The sequence below is a fragment of the Astatotilapia calliptera genome, chromosome 17, assembly GCF_964374335.1.
Source record: "Astatotilapia calliptera chromosome 17, fAstCal68.1, whole genome shotgun sequence".
Lineage (NCBI taxonomy): Eukaryota > Metazoa > Chordata > Actinopteri > Cichliformes > Cichlidae > Astatotilapia > Astatotilapia calliptera.
Window position 1 is genome coordinate 5,693,038 of NC_137438.1, and position 17,080 is coordinate 5,710,117.

Sequence of the window (17,080 nt, forward strand, 5' to 3'; positions counted from 1 at the left end):
TGGATTTTACTCGGGCGTGCCAGTTTCAGCTTAACACTTTATGAGAACAGAGCTGTTACTGATATTAGTAATAATTATCCACTCCAGTTAAGTCGGACTGTAAACCATTCATAAGACCAGAATATCTAGTGACACATAAGTGCCACCTAGTGACAGTGAACAGTTGTCATTGCATACAAACATTTTGTCTGCACTGCAACAGAGATGACATACAGGTATTCATTCTTTTCTGAGTTTGCTTCACTTACTACATCCTACCTATGCTTGCTTCTTCACCTCTCCTGTGTGCTGTTCATTGCCTTGGATGGCTGACCCCAGGGATTTAAATCTACCTTACAGATCTCTGCTCCTGACATGTTCACCTTTCCATCGGTCTCCGTGTCATTCACACACATGTATTCTGTCTTCAGTGCATAACTCCGCCTCTGCAACCTCTCTTCCACCTGCCCCCTAATCTCACTATAGATCACAATCTACAAATATCATAGTCCACAGAGAATCCTGCCTGACGTTAACTGTCAGTATGCCCATCACCGCTGCAAACAAGAAGGGGGTCAGAGCAGGTCTAATCCCACCAGCAGCACCTTGAACCCGTCTGTCACTCCCATCACACACCTCCATACTGTCTCACTGTCCTCATACTCCTCTGCCACTCCTGACTTCCTGTCTTGGTACTCTATCATACTCTTTCTTTCATCTACAAAGATATAGCACAGCTCCTTCTGACTTTCTTATACTTCCCCATCAAACTCAAAGCAAACATCACATCTGTACACTCTTTCTTTTTTTAGTATGAAGTCATACTGCTATTCACTGATTGTCACCTTTGTTCTGAGCCTAGCTTCGACAGCTCTTCCCCACAGCTTCATGATTTGGTTAAGCAACTTCCCTCTAACCCTCTTTAGTTACTACAGCTCTGCACATCAGTCAGTGCACGTCTTCTCCATTCTTCAGTCATCCTAACTCTCCAAGATTGTCTTAAACAGTCTGGTTAGAAAGTCCACTGATCTCTCTCCTAAAAATCTTCATCCCTCTAAAGGTATGTCAACTGCACCAAAAACCTTTCCACTTTTCATCCTCTTCATAGTTGCGCTCAGCTAATCATTCAAGGCCAAAAGGGATTGCCACAATATTGTGACATTAAATCAGCATCCAACTGGGACAAAATGTTTGTGAAGCATTTGGGATTACTGGAATTTCACAGAATTCACAAATCTAGACGAACAATTCAACTAAATTAAAAACAAATAATTTACTTTTCATGTTTCAATGCATGGAAAGGTATCTGAATTCCGAAAAAACAACTCCTCCATAAGCTACTGAGAGTCCAGTGATCCAATAATTAAAAAAACTGTGGTTTGTAGAGATCATCCCACTTTAAAAAAAAAAAAGGTCAAGTCTGTTTACTGACAAAGTTTGCTCTTTTCTAGAATGAATGGCTGGTGTGGATCATATGTGGATTGCAAAAACTTTCACAGGACCATCGACGAGTCCCTGCAAAAGAGGAAAAGACTACAGAAAATACAGAAAGTGAGTGTTCAACAGTCCTAATAACAGCACCTGTCTACAAATCCTACTGTCTGCTGCTAATCTCTCTGAAAAAGAGGACAAAAAGAGACCAAAGAACATTTGTGAGGAGAGCATGGTGGAGGGAGAATCATTTTTTGTGCTGCTTTTTCCTTTTAGTTTGTGCTTCTAGAGTAAGAAATTCACTTAAAGAGGTGTGACATTTTATAATAGCGCAAAACACTAGATTCTACCTTGAACCTTTTAAAACTTTATTACTGCACTTTATTATTTCTGCAAATTGCATTCTTATTCGCTTTATGTCTGTTTTCACTTTCTGATGGTAAAGTTAAATGGAAGAAATTACATTTAATGTCCATCACTTATACAATTCGGGGTTAGTGAGCTTATCCCCATCAGCCAGCCTGTCTGCCATTGGGTGAGAGGTTCCCAGTCTGGGCTAAGTTTTGTGTCCAAATGCACAAGTGTTATTTTAGGACATTTCTCGAGAAAAAGCCAAGACAGAAAATTCAGGATTAAGATTCAGGTTTTGACTTTTTAGACAAGCACCAAAGGGACACAGATTTTGCAACACTGTGTGCCAGACTCTGGCACTTTCTCCTTCTAAGGCTGAGATCTGTGGATTCAGTGATTTCTTTTTACAAAGCACTTCCAATCTCATCTTTTTAAATTTGTTTTTGGGGTAATTATCCTTCATTTGTCCACATAAAAGCTTCCTTGACATTAAAATGTATTTTTTAAGAGACACCTGGTCTAAAGGGCAGCAGATGTTGCAACATACAATAATAAGAAAACACAACTGATATTCAGTACAGATAAGTGAACACTAACATGTGCGTCATGTGCAATAACATATCACTAAAAGAGCAACATTAAAAGCAATCACAGCAATTCTACCACGCCTTTAAGATCTCCCCCATCGTAACCTGTTGTGACAATTTCCGATCCTTTTAAAGATTAGACGTGTAAGGAACAGCTTATTTTAGATTGTTAGCCATCTAAAATAAGCTTAGACTCCTGTAAGCGGCACTAGTTTGCTTGAGGGTGGTAGTGGAGGAGACAGGAGGGTGGGCAGGTAGGTGGATGAAGGCAGGGAGTGAACTAATGGGAGATTTCAGACGGAATGAACCAGCTTGGGTTCAGCAAGAGAGTAGATCCAGCGAGAAGGCCACTCCTCGGCCACACAGAGAGCTCTGGATTGCAAGGAAACAAAGACATTAATGTCAGGAACACTCGAGGAGTCCAATTACCACACAGACTATCCAGGCAGAGGCTGGTTCAAAAATTCAGTTAAATGAGGCGGCAGGTGAGCAACAGGTGTGGTGGCCTAAGAGCGGGAAGACGAGGCTCCGCCCACAGGAGGAACTATGCCTGCCTAACTCAACCTAACAAGTGCAGACCATGACCTGGGACACTTTCCTGTAAAACCAGCAGTGCAACCACTGAACCACCACGTTATCTTGCAAAGAGAGGCAGTGACCCAAAGGGCACAAGTTAGACAACAGCAAAATGGTTAAAAAAAAAAGAAGGGCCATGTTTTTGGACGGCTGGGTCCAAATCCCGGTTTTTAATTCATTTGAATTATGATTATGATTTATAATTTGTAATATGATTTGATGAAAGCTCTGTTTTGTAAGTTGGAATGATCCTTGTAATGTGAAAATCATTAAGTATCGACAACATTGTGATTTTATTACATTTGGATCACTCTACAGCAATGGTGGAGTGTGGGTGATGCAAAGCAGGGCGTCTAAAGGGGGCCTTGGGGTGGCACTGACCCTCCCTTAGCTGTGACACAAATATGTCAGAACCTTTTTAAAATAAGTTTTATTCACATTATTATATTTTTATAATAAATATATATAAAGATAATATCAACTAATTAGTACATCTTAAAAAAATACAATTTGATACTGCATCACCCAAAAAATTAACAGCATGAAAACATTGAATTTTATGCATTATTTTACCAAAGTAAAATACCAAACTATTGTATCCGTAGAGAAGAATCATGTGAATAACATCTTTCCTCCTTGGCAGCTTGGGGAGGAGAGTTTCGCTTATTGTTCTAGTCCAAGTTTTTTTCTCTTTACTGGGCTTCAGTTTTTCAGTTTCTCCATCTGCTGGCGGAGCATCATCAGAGACGGTGACTCCAACAGAGCAACTCTGAAATGCTTTTTGAATCACGAGAGGAGGTCCCTGAACAGTCATTCGTCATATACATCCATCAGTAGAACGACACCAGCTTGTTCAGAATGTACAGAACTTTAAACACATCAACATCACTTCATGAATACAGAATTTCCTTTAAAAACCCCTGTGTTACTTCATAAACCTCTCAGTGGTTTGCACCACAGTACATCTCTGACTTGCTGTCTATAACCCAATCAAACCTCTCAGGTCATCAGCTGCACATCTTTCAACTCTTCCCAAGGTTCTTGGCAAGGTTTTATTGTTGTTTTTATTGCTTTAAGGTATATTAGATCTATATAGGCTTTTATCTTTTACATTAAGCACACTGAGCTGGCACGTAATGAAATGTGCTATATAAATAAAATTGCCATGACTAATCCTGACCGCCTCCTGCACCACTTACTTGACAGACAGTGGGTCACTGACTCAGGTCTGCTGCCACGAAACAGATATGGAAACACTTTAATGTTACATATTATCACCAACTATGATACAATGTATCTGTGTCGCAGAGAATCATCCGACTCCAACGTCCTCCATAACGTCCTTTTATTTCCATCTTGGAGGGATTTTTGAAGTCATGTTCACAGTAAAGAGACAGGCCTATTGTCTCATTGATTCACATACTAACACAAATACGCAACCTGATCAATAACCAAAATTAAAGTACTTATTTTCATTCTACAACCAACTTTTTAAATTACACTATTTCCATCTGCATTAGGATCAGTCTCCACCCCATGCAGCTCCCTCCCTTAATCTCCCAGCATGCATCCTGCTCCAACTGTAGCACTGTATCCAGTTTAAAATCTCTCAACTGATCCCTCATTATGTTCCTAAGGCAATGAGGGGACTCTTCACTACCCCTCCACACAATGCCTGTCTACCAGAAGATGGAGCCCTTTTCCACCAAACGGCTTCTCAACACTATGACTCCTGTGCGATAAGAGCTCCGGCAGAGGCCACAGGGTGGAGGGAAGTGTAAGGACGTTACATGCGGTTAGCATCCCACTGGGATCTTTTGTCTGCGTGCTTGCAGGCAGCTTGGGCTAACTGCCCCCATTTGCGCCATATGTCATGAGAGGCCTGACTGTCACATCACATGAGGACCTCTGTAGTGATGGCATAACTGATTGTGGAGCTTTCAAATGCAGCCACAGCACACTATTCATCGCTTCATTAATGTATTATAATGAATGGAGGAAAGACAGAGCTATGTTGTTCCCCAATGTGCGCTTTAGGGATATGAATTAATAATGGTGAATGTGATTTGTAGTATTTTTCTTTCACCTTAGTTGGTACATTTATGATTGTGGGAGGAAGGAAATGAGCTGGAGATTAGCTGATAAAACTTTTCTACTTATAAACAAGTATAAGGTGATTGACTTTCTTGAACCATGCAAGCATTTCAAGGTTCCTGTGATTTATCATACAACAGGCTAAGGATTTATTAGAACAAACAGCTAATCTTTAGAAGTAGTATTTATTCACTTGTTTAGTCCAAAAAAATTCCTCAAAAGTACTTCACTATAAGAATAAAGCCACTAACGCAGGCTCTGTTAAAATCTTAACTATTCTAAAAGAATAGTTCTAAAATTTGAACGCAGTATCCAACAATTCCACTCTTTATTAGTTGTTAATCAATTCCGCTGGTTTTCGTTTACTTATGACACTCAAATGCACAGAATAAACATTTTGGTGTTTGACAGTAAACTGTCACAGCATTTACGAACGTTTCTGCCCTAAATGTTAGCAGAGATCCATTTTACTGACAACGCGTAATAAACGACCATTTCGCTCTGCATTTACATTTGCTATCTCGGCAAAACCGGTCGGTGGTGGTAGCATTAACCCCAAAAATCCAAATATAATAAAAAACAATTTACTGACAATTTTCGACTGTTAAAATTAAGTTTTAAATGCTGTTTGGCTTAGCTACAACTGCTCTGTGATCGCACGCACGCACCACGGCTAGCCTGTAGCTACAAAACTTAGCACGCCCTTAACAGTGTTAGCCTTCTGCTAAGGCTAGAGATTGTTAGCCAAATCTCTTGAGAGTAATAAAAGGGTTTTAGCGGTTGATGAATGTAGGGAAAATATGCATCCTTGCTGCCTGTTTGTGAGCTTCTATGTAAGCAGCTGGCATACGGAGAGGTAACTTTGTTAGCAGTGATTACAGGGGATTGGAATCTGACAGGCTAAAGTAGGAAGCAGGCACCGCTACCGTCCAAAGAGTTCACGGAGGCAACAATTTCTTTCCAGAAAAAGCGCTTATTATCGAGTGGCAGTGGAAAAAGAGTAGAACTAGATTTCACGTCGGCGTAAAATATGACAGAGTAGCTGGCTTTGCGCGATTCCCTCAGAAAAGATTAGTGACGAATTTTGCTAACGCTCGCTAAAGCTAACGGGCTAGCGCCTAACCGACACGTTAGCCCAGAATTCGGTTGACGGGTGGGGAGTCCAAACAGACGCGAGGTGAGCTCCGCTGCGCCGCACATTGTTTGCAAAAAAAAGAGCCCAATTTCGAAAACCACGCGCAGGGACATGCACTTTTCCACTGTCTAGTGTCAATTCCTCAAAATGGGGTCTGCTAACGTACGTCTCCGCCATTTTGTGACAGGTTTTTCATTGAGCAAAGGGGTACGTGTAATGGTTGAATGTAACCCCATCAAGAAGATATCCGCTTGGCAGTTGTAGGAAAAAGGGATCAGGAGTAATTTCCAACCATCCCGTGAGATAAAGTCGTTTTGAAGTGGTCAGCAAGGGATAGTGGCAGCTTACCAGAAAAAGAAAGAGAAAAAAGAAAGCAGCATGGCAGGAAAAACAAACAAACTTGAAGACTGTATTGAACATATGCAAACTACCCAAAACCTTAACTTTAAAGTTAGCAATTACAGTGTGCAGGGAAATTTTGCACCACCATAAATGCTACACAGTCACTGTGAACATATAAGATTTCCCTGATCTCTGCACCAGGATACTGTGCAATGTAAACATTTAGGTAATATCACCATTAAAAGGGAAATTGTTTACAGGATTAAAAAAAAAAACATATATAAAGACTATTATTAATTTACTGATATTTTGATCGCTATATTCATTCATTTCTGAAGGAGATGAACAGTGTATCTTTACTTCTTATTCTACTGTAGAAAAGCATAATAAAAATATCTTGTCAGTTTATAAAGAGTTTCTGTAAAGGCTATTTTGAAATAATTTTACTGCATTTTTTTCCCTTTTATAAAAATATTCAGCGATTAATATGTTCTCGTATTTTATTGGTAAAATAAGGGTGCTCAATTAATTAGTATTATCCCCTCCCCCACGGGACATTTCCAAGTACCTCCTGACCCGTTTTCCACACGGAGGGAAGAGGGCAGACGGTCCCTAAAAAAGAAAACAGTCTCTATTGTTCCAGCGGTCGCTCGGTTCTGGACGGTGCAGTTCCTCTTTCGGGCATAGAGGTCGCTGCACGCATGGTAGGCCGGCCTCCGCGGCCTTCACATCTTTTTGTCTGAGAACTGGATCCCTCTGCCGCTCTACAGTGTGTGCGATAGCCTCGGAGCTGCGTCCGTAACACACTGTCAAACCACTCCAAACGAATACAACCGCGACCAAAAGCATTAATTCAACACCTTCTGCCATGGCGTTTCTAACCTGCCGGTAAATCGGTCGTATTTGCGACTGTTCGCTGGAACTTAGTACGGGCTTGAATCGGGCTTGCTTTCTGTGTGCATCAGTCTTTATTAGCGAGCTGCCGCTCTTCTTGCTATCAGCTATTTCTTTAACTTTTTTAAACACTCAGCTTGGCGAATGACTGAGCGCCGGCGGAGTATGGGATCCTTGGTGTCTTAAGAAGCGACTGAAGTGGGGTATAACCGTTTTTGCATGCAAAAACAATGGCAAATTCGACGGGGAAAAATCTACTAGATCAGCGAAGGAAAGGACAGGCTTTCCTGGACGAGCTGCGGCAATTTCACCAAAGCAGAGGGTGAGATTGGGGCGTCTTTATTTCCAAGAAATATAACTTTAAATCACCATTGCATGCAGCGGCGAGTTTGCCAGAAGTGTTATTTAAACAAATGTGGATTTATTTCTTGTGTTTTTCCAACAGATCGCCGTTCAAGAAGATTCCTATCGTGGGTGGGAAAGAGCTGGATCTGAATGCTCTCTATATCAGAGTCGTCTCTTTAGGTGGCTTTGCTAAGGTGAGTGCGAACTAAAAGTGTTATTTTCTCCACACTCTGCCTTCCGTGGACTTCCCGGTGGACCACTCCACAACTCCGTATGGGTAACACGGGACAAGTGTAAGCTTCCAGAACAGCGTTAGTGGGTCGGTGTTGGCCTTGTGCTAGTTTGCCATGTATCTCTATGTAATGTGGTGGCTTGTGTTGTTGTGTGTGGTTTGAATTGAGTGTACAACCGCTCCGAGTCAGAGTGCAGTTGGAGCGACTCAAAATTAGCGGGCACGTTTAACATCGATTATCGGCTCGGAGCCCGGCCTAGGAAAACACCGCTTAGGTCGCGGCGTCTCGCCCGGGGTTTTACCGGTAGTTTTCACCCGGGAGGGGGGGGAAGCCTGAATTTTCTTTCTCGCCATAGCCATCTTTCTTCGGCTTCATGGCTGATGACAAAATGTAGGCCTCACAGGCCCATGCAGTGCATACAGTAAACGCTACCAAAAGCCCACTCCTAATTCAAACGGGTCGCCTCAAGCTAAAGCATTTGTTTACCGCCGGGGGCAGTTTGCTGGAGTTTAGCCCCGCTAGGTTTTAACGCCAAAAATGAGGAAAGTCAAGTTAGCTCGTTAGCTACAGTGCTAACTAGCCTGAACAGTAACGATAATGACCTAAAGGGAGTCAGGCAGTTGTACCTATTGTACTCAATTGTAAATAAGCACGGCTAATAAACACATGTGAGGCTAAACTTATAAAAATAATAATTTTATACTAAACACTCTGGTGTTTTTTCCCTCCTCCTAAAATATTTTAGAGCAGTTTCCAAAAGTTATTGATTAATGATTCTAGTGTTGCCTCATTTTTTTTTTTTTGCGGGGGGAACCTGTGGCAGACCAGATGGCTTGCTGTCGGTGTAACCGCTCTTTTTTTGTTTGTGGTTCGCCGGTGTTTTTCATCTCTTAACGAACTCATTTCTTCTTTTCAGGTATCTGACAAAAACCAATGGATTGAACTTGGAGAGGAGTTTAACTTTCCGAGGAGTTGTTCCAACGCTGCATTCGCTTTAAAACAGTACTACCTTCGGTAAGTGGCACGGAGCATGCAGCTCTTGTCCTCTCAGGTAGCATGTGGGAAGTGTTTACAAATGTAGAGATGAAGTCAGCATGCAGGATCCAGCCCTCTCTGCGCCTCTCTGCTGGGAACCTGCACTAGGACAACATTGTGTCAGGCAGCTTAAGTTTCTATTGTGTACTTTTGCTGTGGCAGGGCTAGATAAGAACACCAGTCTTAAATGTGAGGGCTGTCAAGTGTGGATCGTAGCGTTGTTTTTTTTTTTTTGTTTTGTTTGTTTGTTTGTTTTTTTTGGAGCACGGTTTAAAGCAGGATTTTTGTATGTCAAACTGGTGAAAATGTTGTAGCCAGGAGAGGACATTTGGTTTTGATGCACCACTGAGCAGATATGTGGGCTCTGATGTGCATTTCACACAGCCCCCCTCCAAAACTCTTAACCCAAGTTATCTGTCATGATGAGAGTCTGCCTTCTCCAACAGCTGGCATTTGTGGTTTTGGTGCTGGCCTCTTTCGCTGTACTCCTTTCCTCATGCATGCAACGATTGTTCCCCTCGCCAGCACCTGCCTACGAGGGATCACACCTGCAGTGAAACACTTGTAATCCGCTCGTGGATATTTTGCAAGTTTCTATGTCAACAAGTTATCTGCTGATAGTTCACAGATTACCCACAGTTATGGATGCAGTTAGAATTGGTCAAAGTCTTAATACCTCCTTGGTTACAAAGTATTAACCTGCTACATATCAGTGTTAATGGCAGAATGCGTTACAAGACAGCTTTTCTCAAGCAAATGATCATGTGATTTGGTGCAATGGTCCACTAGGAAGCCCTGACCTCTGACAAGACAGCAGTTGGTCGTCTCTAGTCCTCCTCTTACTACAGTGCAAGTAGCTGCAGTGCAAAGTTGTTTGGTTTTCTGTGCTGGGATTTATGCAGATATCCTCACAGCCTAAGTAAAACTTAACAGACATAAGACTTTTTTTTTCTTTTCTTTTTTTGCCTGTGTCTAACAGGTTTAGTATTAAACAGCTTTTGGATTTCTTTAAGTTTGCTTTGCGTGGACAATTTGAGCAATAAATGCAGCTGTTATTTTATGTCAAGACCACATTCATAAATACCAGATGCAAACTTGAGTCAGAAAATGATATAAATAAACGTTACGGCCATCTGAGACTCTTTCACCTGTCTCGCTGAGCTTAGTCACTGTAATTATTGCCTATAATATTGGGAAGGAAGATGAGACATAGAGGAAAGGAGGCCTCGCTTACAGCTGCTGCGCTCTTGTGTCACGAGAGCCTTCGGAGCTGCTTTCTAAAGTTTATCTGAGGCGGCTCGGTGTAGTGGATGTCAGAGGCAGCGGGCAGCGAGGGCTTGTCTTGCTTCAACTGCCGCTGATAATGAAGAGACTATTCTCTCTTCCCTGCATGCTGTCCCCCCCCCCCCCCCCTTTTTACTTTTGCCTGGCAAAAAGTGGGTGAATGTTGTAAATGCTGTGGAGGACATTTCTCTTTTGCTGTCTCGCGGGGGGTTCAGAGGTCATAGGCAGGTACACAGGGTTCAGATTCAGTGTCTGATTCAGTGTCTCTCTCTCTCTCAAGGACACTTGAGCTGGGTGGATGTTTGCTAATATCAGTTAACCTTGATTATCCAGTTGAATGACCAGCTGTAACCACTGACAGCCTGGCAGTTTGTGAGCAATGTTTGCTCCTTTAACTATTGTGAACACACAGGCAACAGTTTGTGTTTTATAAGTGATGATTAAGGGCATTGTCAGGTTGGGTGCAGTTTAGTTTGTTTTTTTGTTTTTTTTAAAGTCTGCTATCTTAAACAGGCCCATCTTAAAGTGTTCATTCCTTATTTATTTTATCCACTCTCTGAATTATTTTCCAAGAGTTCCCAGGTAGAAAAGTACAGCTCTGAAAACCTTCACCAGGATCGCACCGCCTGTTGCCCTGACTTCTTTTCTCTGAATGAATGGGACGATCACGATGTGGCCCCCCTCTCTGGTCAGCGCTTCCCACTCAGCGCAGAGTAATAAGCAGCGCTGAAGTTCAGTGCCAGCTCCCACTGCCATCTATTTGATATCTGAATGTCACTGTAATAAGTGAGCGACGCGTGCCAGAAACATTTTTCCAGCTCGTTTTCAACGTGTTGTGAGCGCTGCTTTGACATCAATCTTCACCAATGGCGCTGATTTCATTTCAACTTCAGGGGTGGACGGATTCGTGTCTGGATCAAAGCACCAGCTTCAGATCACTCTGACACTCTGAGGGCGCAGTCAAGACGCAGCTCTGTTTTTGGGCTCGTTTACTGGCAGTGTTGGGGCACGAGATACATATGTAAATAAGAGGTGCGACATTAAGAAAATCCCTGATCAGTCAGTCAGACATACAGAAGGATGTTGTCCAAGGGAGGGCGGTGAAGGAGAGTGTTAAATAATATATTGACTATGGCCAGGACTTGTACACAACATGAAAAAGTGTGAAAATTTAAAGGGATTTAAGGAGTTTGGGGAGATAATAGGACAGTCTGCTACATCACTGCAGCCAGTTTATACGTTTCCCCTCCAAATCTGTTCCTGTCAGCCTGCTACCTTTTTCCCCCTTCTATAATTTGACATATCTATATGTACTCTACCCTGAATTTTGCTGGATTGGCCTCCAGTTACTCAACACTGCTTCCACTTTTTCCCATGGCTGCAACGATTCAAGTGATTCTCAGTCAACACAATTTCACGTCTCCCACGGTTTTCTCTTCCATTAGTAGTTTCATATTATTTGGAAGTGGTTTGGAGCAAACTGTGAACCTTCACAACCTTGTTTTTTTTTTTTTTTTTTTTTTTTGTTCCCACTAATACACCATCATGCAGTTTGTTCGGGCAAACTCTGTAATTTGAGAGTGAATGAAGAGTGTTTTGAAATAGCTTTAGTCTTCGTCTACTTTTTGTTCCCAAACTGAGGCGTGCTGTACCTAGAAACCAAGTCAGGTGACGGATACCCCGCTTTAACCTTTGTTTGCCCTCGCTGCTGCAACCCCATTGGGAGGAAATAGGACCCTTGAGCCTGACATCAAGGAACATTCACTCCAGCTTCTGCAAAAGCTCAAATGGATAATTTATCAGTTGTTTTATTTTGTACTTATGGCTTATTCTGGCTTTCAGTAACACATTTAAACTGTTAAACGGGGAGAGTTTTCAGAAAGCCCCTTGTGTTATATTTACTTATCCAAATGCCTTCTTTCAAAATGCATTTCTTTTGAAATCATAAGTCTGATTTGATGAGCACACGTGACAGTGATCTGTTGACATGTTCATTCATGAGTGTTTCAAATTGGATTCACCTTTTGACTCATGCTATGCTTATGAGTTTGCTTTTTTTTTTTTTTTCCTTCAATACTGTGGTTAGACAAACAGAAACAGGTCTTTGTGTATACTGCTTGATGCTGAATCAGCCAACACTAAGCGATCTGTCTCCAGAGTTCAGCAGGGTGCTTCTTGTGCAGACCACTCTTTAAAAGCTAACAGCAACACGGAGAAGCAGGTGCAATCCCGCTCATGGGTTTATTCATTTCACTCAATAGTAGGATGTTTCACATCAAGTCCTCTTCTGTTAGCTGTGCATTTCTCAACCGTTTCTGCCTTGTGACCCTTCTTTTAGACCCTTACAATTAGAAGGTGGTACACTCATGTGAGCATGACATCACTGCTAGTGGATTATGATTAATGCAAATTTATGCTTATTTGAATCTATGTTCTTAGGAGAAAGTGTCAAATGAATAGAATCGTATCAGCCTTGGGGATCTTGTGTCCTGTCACTCTGTCTGTATAGTGAACCATGCTTTGCCCAAAGAGACCAAAACCTTTTGAAGTAACTGCAACTTTCAGGGATAACATCTGTTAATAGATCTACATTGCAATCGAAGAATGAAATATAGACATTGCTTTTGGTTTGGGATACTTTCACCGCTGCCCTGTTGGTGTTTTCAAACTAGATGTGACGAGTAGGAATGGATATGACTAAAACTCATTGGTTAATGGGTTGTCGGTCACACGTTTTCTGACTCTTAAAATGAGCAAAATTCACAACATGGACTTTATGTTCTGGTTAGTCTCCCCCCACCCTGGGGATCACCCCCTGGTGTTCACTGAAAGGATGTATGTCTAAGGCACTTGTACCTTGACTTTGATGTAGCTTTTGGGTCTGAAAAGCAATCTTTTGTACTGTCTATGGTGGCAGTCGGTTTAGATTGATGTGTTATTTATGGTAGGTTGCATTTGAGTGCATGTGCACTGCAACAGGAGACATGCATGCATTCTCAAATTAAATATGAAGTCACACCTGTTTTTTTTTTTTTTTTTTTTTGTTTTTTTGTTTGCTTTTATTTGTAGCCATGTATGGACTCTTCCTCTGCCATTGTAGCTTTGGTGAGCATGACACATGAACCAGTTCTCCACCTGCTGCAGGTTCTGGTTAGAATGGCTTTTCAGAGCTGGTGGAGCTGGAGTATGTTCGGTATAGGGCGAAATCCTCTTTTGGGGAAGCAGTTAATGGCTGATTCTGGTCTTAGAGTAATGGTTAATGGTAAAAACAAACGAGTTGATAAATGTCCAATAAATCAGCTGTTACACATTCTACACGGATCTTCCAGATAAAGTGTGGAATCACTGCTACCGACACATATCTGTGCAGTTCGTTAAACATCAGGTCTTTAGCTTTACACACGTGATATTGCTGTTTCTAGAAGGCAACAAACCAATGAAAACACAACATTGAACTATTGCCCAGCTTTTGGACTGCACACATATTTTTCTAGCAGGTGTTAATTTTCACACCGTTTTATCAGATTATGCCATGCCCCGTGATGGCTGTTTGGTGCCACTGCTTCCTGTGCCATGCTGCACAGCCTCCTGTAAGTTCTCCTGAAACATCTGGATGAAGTGGCGTTTGATCTGGCTTGCATTAGCTCTCTTTGTATTCCTCCTGCTCCATCCTAGCTGCTGCTCAGGGTCGCCTAAATGAAGATGAGTTATCGAGAGAGGCATGTGGACCAGTGCTGCCTCCTGTGGTTTTATACGCATTAGTAGAAGATGTTGCACAATACAAGAGCAAACCTTCTATCACAGATAACATCTGAAGGCTCTTGGGACTTTTTTTTTTTTTTTTTTTTTGGGTCTGTCTGTAATTTGACCTGCCCTCCAGCAGTGTTGGCCACCACTGATAGCCTAATCTTCTTCTCTCAGTTTCCTTGCTAACAGGCAGATGTATTTGGCAGAGCCACAACCAGACTTTGCCATTTTCTTAAGCTCTTTAGCAGAACTGCATGACTTAGCTTGCGGTTTGCTTTTAACTGGAGTTTATTCTCTGTATTTTAGTCAATCCCAAGTTAATAGCAACCCGTGTCTTAAAAGAGTAAACTCTCTAAAGAGTAAATCTCTAATGTTCTAGTGCTGGAAGACACCCATGATAAGATTATGTACATGCTATATAGACAATTAAAGCAAGCACTAGTGAGAAACACTTTATAAGCCCATACAAGTGTTATTGTTTTCATAGGCCTTCTCACGGGAGACTTTGACCTGGGGAGGCACAGGCATATCACTGATGGCTGCATTCAAATTGAGGGAAGGTGGCATCCAGGTTAACCGTCACATCTTACTGAAGTGAACTGAGCCCTCATTAATAGATGTGGCTTCAAAGTCGTGAGCAGTCAAAGCACCTTGTGCAGCGAAGATCTATAGACTGATGGTCTGAGTGAGGAGGGGTGGGGGAGGCAAATTACAAGAGAGCCAGAGCCAGTTGGCAACCTAAAGCTGAGCACGCTCCCAGTAAGCTGAAGTAGCACTGACTTCAATAATTGTTTTAGCATGTTGTGTTTTAGGAATGTGGGCCACTAGTCGACCATACAGGTAAACTGCATGTTGCTTGTCGGCCCCTAGAAGTATGAGTCAGTGTACAGCTTGAGTTAACCGATGATTCCAAAGTGTCACCTACAGATACCTGTCTGTCTGACCAAAGTCATTATTCTGCAGGCGTGCCTCCCAGATTAAGCTTTCCACAGCTTTGACACAAGTGATCAAAGCATCTACCAATAAGAGTGAAGGAAAATAATGATTGACATATTAGTAGGGTTGACCAGCCCACTCGCTGGTCCCACTTGCCCCGCGCTTGCTGTGTGGATCCCCCTTAAGTGTCTAAAAGGGTCTCATTGCTGCATTCGGGACCCGTGAAGGCAGATGGGATGTGATGAAGAAATGAAAGCAGATAACTTCAGAGCCAAACGAGAAAATGTGTCTGCTTTTGGGAAGGTTTTAATTTATTTATTTTAAATGACTCTTGTCGTTCTGATCGCGTTGGCCACACATAGTAAACACGTGTCATTGTGTTATGCACAGCCTAAAGTGCCACATGTATGAACTGCATTTAAAATACGACTGGTTTACTGAAGAATGTAATTAACTGTTTCAAATTACTCTTAAATGCACACACAATATTTGCACAGACTGTCTCTAACCTCATCCATTAGACTGTGCTCAGTTTGAACTGTTTTCTCACATTCAGACTAACCACTTAGGCAGATTTTTGTTTTCCCTCCAATTTTATCAGCCAGACAGTTAACAGCCTAGAAAATCCCTCAGTGTAATATTGCAGCTTTTACATTTATTATATAAACAAATGTCCTTAGTAATGAAATTATAAATACTTTTTGATTTCTTCTTGTCGGGGCAATAGTGGAACCCACAAAACCAATCACAGCTACAGTTTGGATGGATCACACTTTAGCATGTTCTGAACAGGGCTGCCACAAACGATTATTTTGATAGTCGACTAGTCACCGATTATTTTTGCGATTAGTCGACTAATCAGATCATGCATCCATTGAACGTAAAACGTACAGCTTATTGCACGAGCATGCATCTGCTCTTATATAACTATCATCACTACAGCTTTAAGTGTTTAAGGTATGTGCTAACTAAAAATAAAGACAAGATGATAGTTTATTAAATTTTAATGAAGTTTGCAGATTGTTTTGGAGAAGTTTAGTAAACTCAGACGTCTGCTCCTTGCTATCTAAAATATAACAGGACACCGGAGTATATTCTCGAGCATCTCACACTTCTGATAATCAGTTGTCTGCTTGACGTTTATTAAGCTGTGTAAAAACTATAACTTTAATCTCAGCCAAACCGATTTACTCAGGAACAAATAAAATACTGAAAAAAGCCAAACAATATCATTTTTAAGTTCTCTAAGTGACTTATATATATTTAACCTGAGTAGCGAAAGACGGGGTGGGTTTGAAAACGATTTGCCGGGAGTCCGGTGTTCTCACCGGCTCTAGTGAGCCTGTAACTCCGGCTAGCTAACGAGCTAGTGGGTAACAGACGTCTCCGGAAACGTCAGAGCGCTTTTGAAAATATGTGGTGTCTTGATAAACTGAGCAGATGTTTGAAGTTTACACAGCTACATTCTCGTCTGAAAATATGTTAAATGTTTATTTTGTGACCCAGAAAGAATAATAAGAGTAACCTTAAAACTAACTAACTGCCGCCATTGTTGGAAACTGAGCAGGGCCGCGCTATGAATTCTGGGACACAGTTTCTTCTTCTTCGGGGTTTAACGGCAGCTGGCATCCTTGTACATGCAGTGCTGCCATCTTCAGTCCGTTATTATACTCTTAAATCCTACTACTTATTCCGGTGTCTTCTGGGATCTTACAAATCTTCAAACGACGTGTCGACTATTAAAATAGTTGTCGACGATTTTGATAGTCGACGTAATCGTGACTAGTCGACTAATCGTGGCAGCCCTAGTTCTGAATATACAGCCATACCAATGATTCATCCTACTATTTATAGTGTTACAAAATAACTGGTTTTAGACAAAATGTGTGAGTGGTCACCATCTCCATTTTCAAGGCAATGATGTGCCTGCGTGGTGAAAAGCTATCATCGCAAAGTCCGATGTAGCCGAGGCATCCTTTTCAGCGGAAAGGACCCTTTAACAGCTCATGTCAGGATTTTCCAAAAAAGATAGAGACACTCGGGTCACACTTTTCCTTGACGAGTTAGCGTTGGTTCCATTCAGCAGAGCACAGTGCCAATGTGGCGCTTTT

General features: G+C 41.8%; 1 protein-coding gene across 3 annotated transcripts in view; it reads left to right on the forward strand.

Moving 5' to 3' along the window:
- The first annotated feature begins 5,755 nt into the window (after positions 1-5,755).
- arid2 (AT-rich interactive domain 2) overlaps positions 5,756-17,080 on the forward strand; it is a 39,196-nt gene continuing 27,871 nt past the window's right edge. The window contains exons 1-4 of one of the 3 annotated variants that reach the window (XM_026146441.2): positions 5,756-5,874; positions 7,526-7,711; positions 7,835-7,928; positions 8,884-8,981. In XM_026146441.2, coding sequence (XP_026002226.2) covers positions 7,620-7,711; positions 7,835-7,928; positions 8,884-8,981 — 284 coding nt within the window. In that variant the 5' untranslated portion in view covers positions 5,756-5,874; positions 7,526-7,619. Of the gene's footprint in view, positions 5,875-6,095; positions 6,196-7,256; positions 7,384-7,525; positions 7,712-7,834; positions 7,929-8,883; positions 8,982-17,080 lie in introns of those variants that run through there. The other 2 variants (XM_026146439.2, XM_026146440.2) reach the window with 2 other exon arrangements.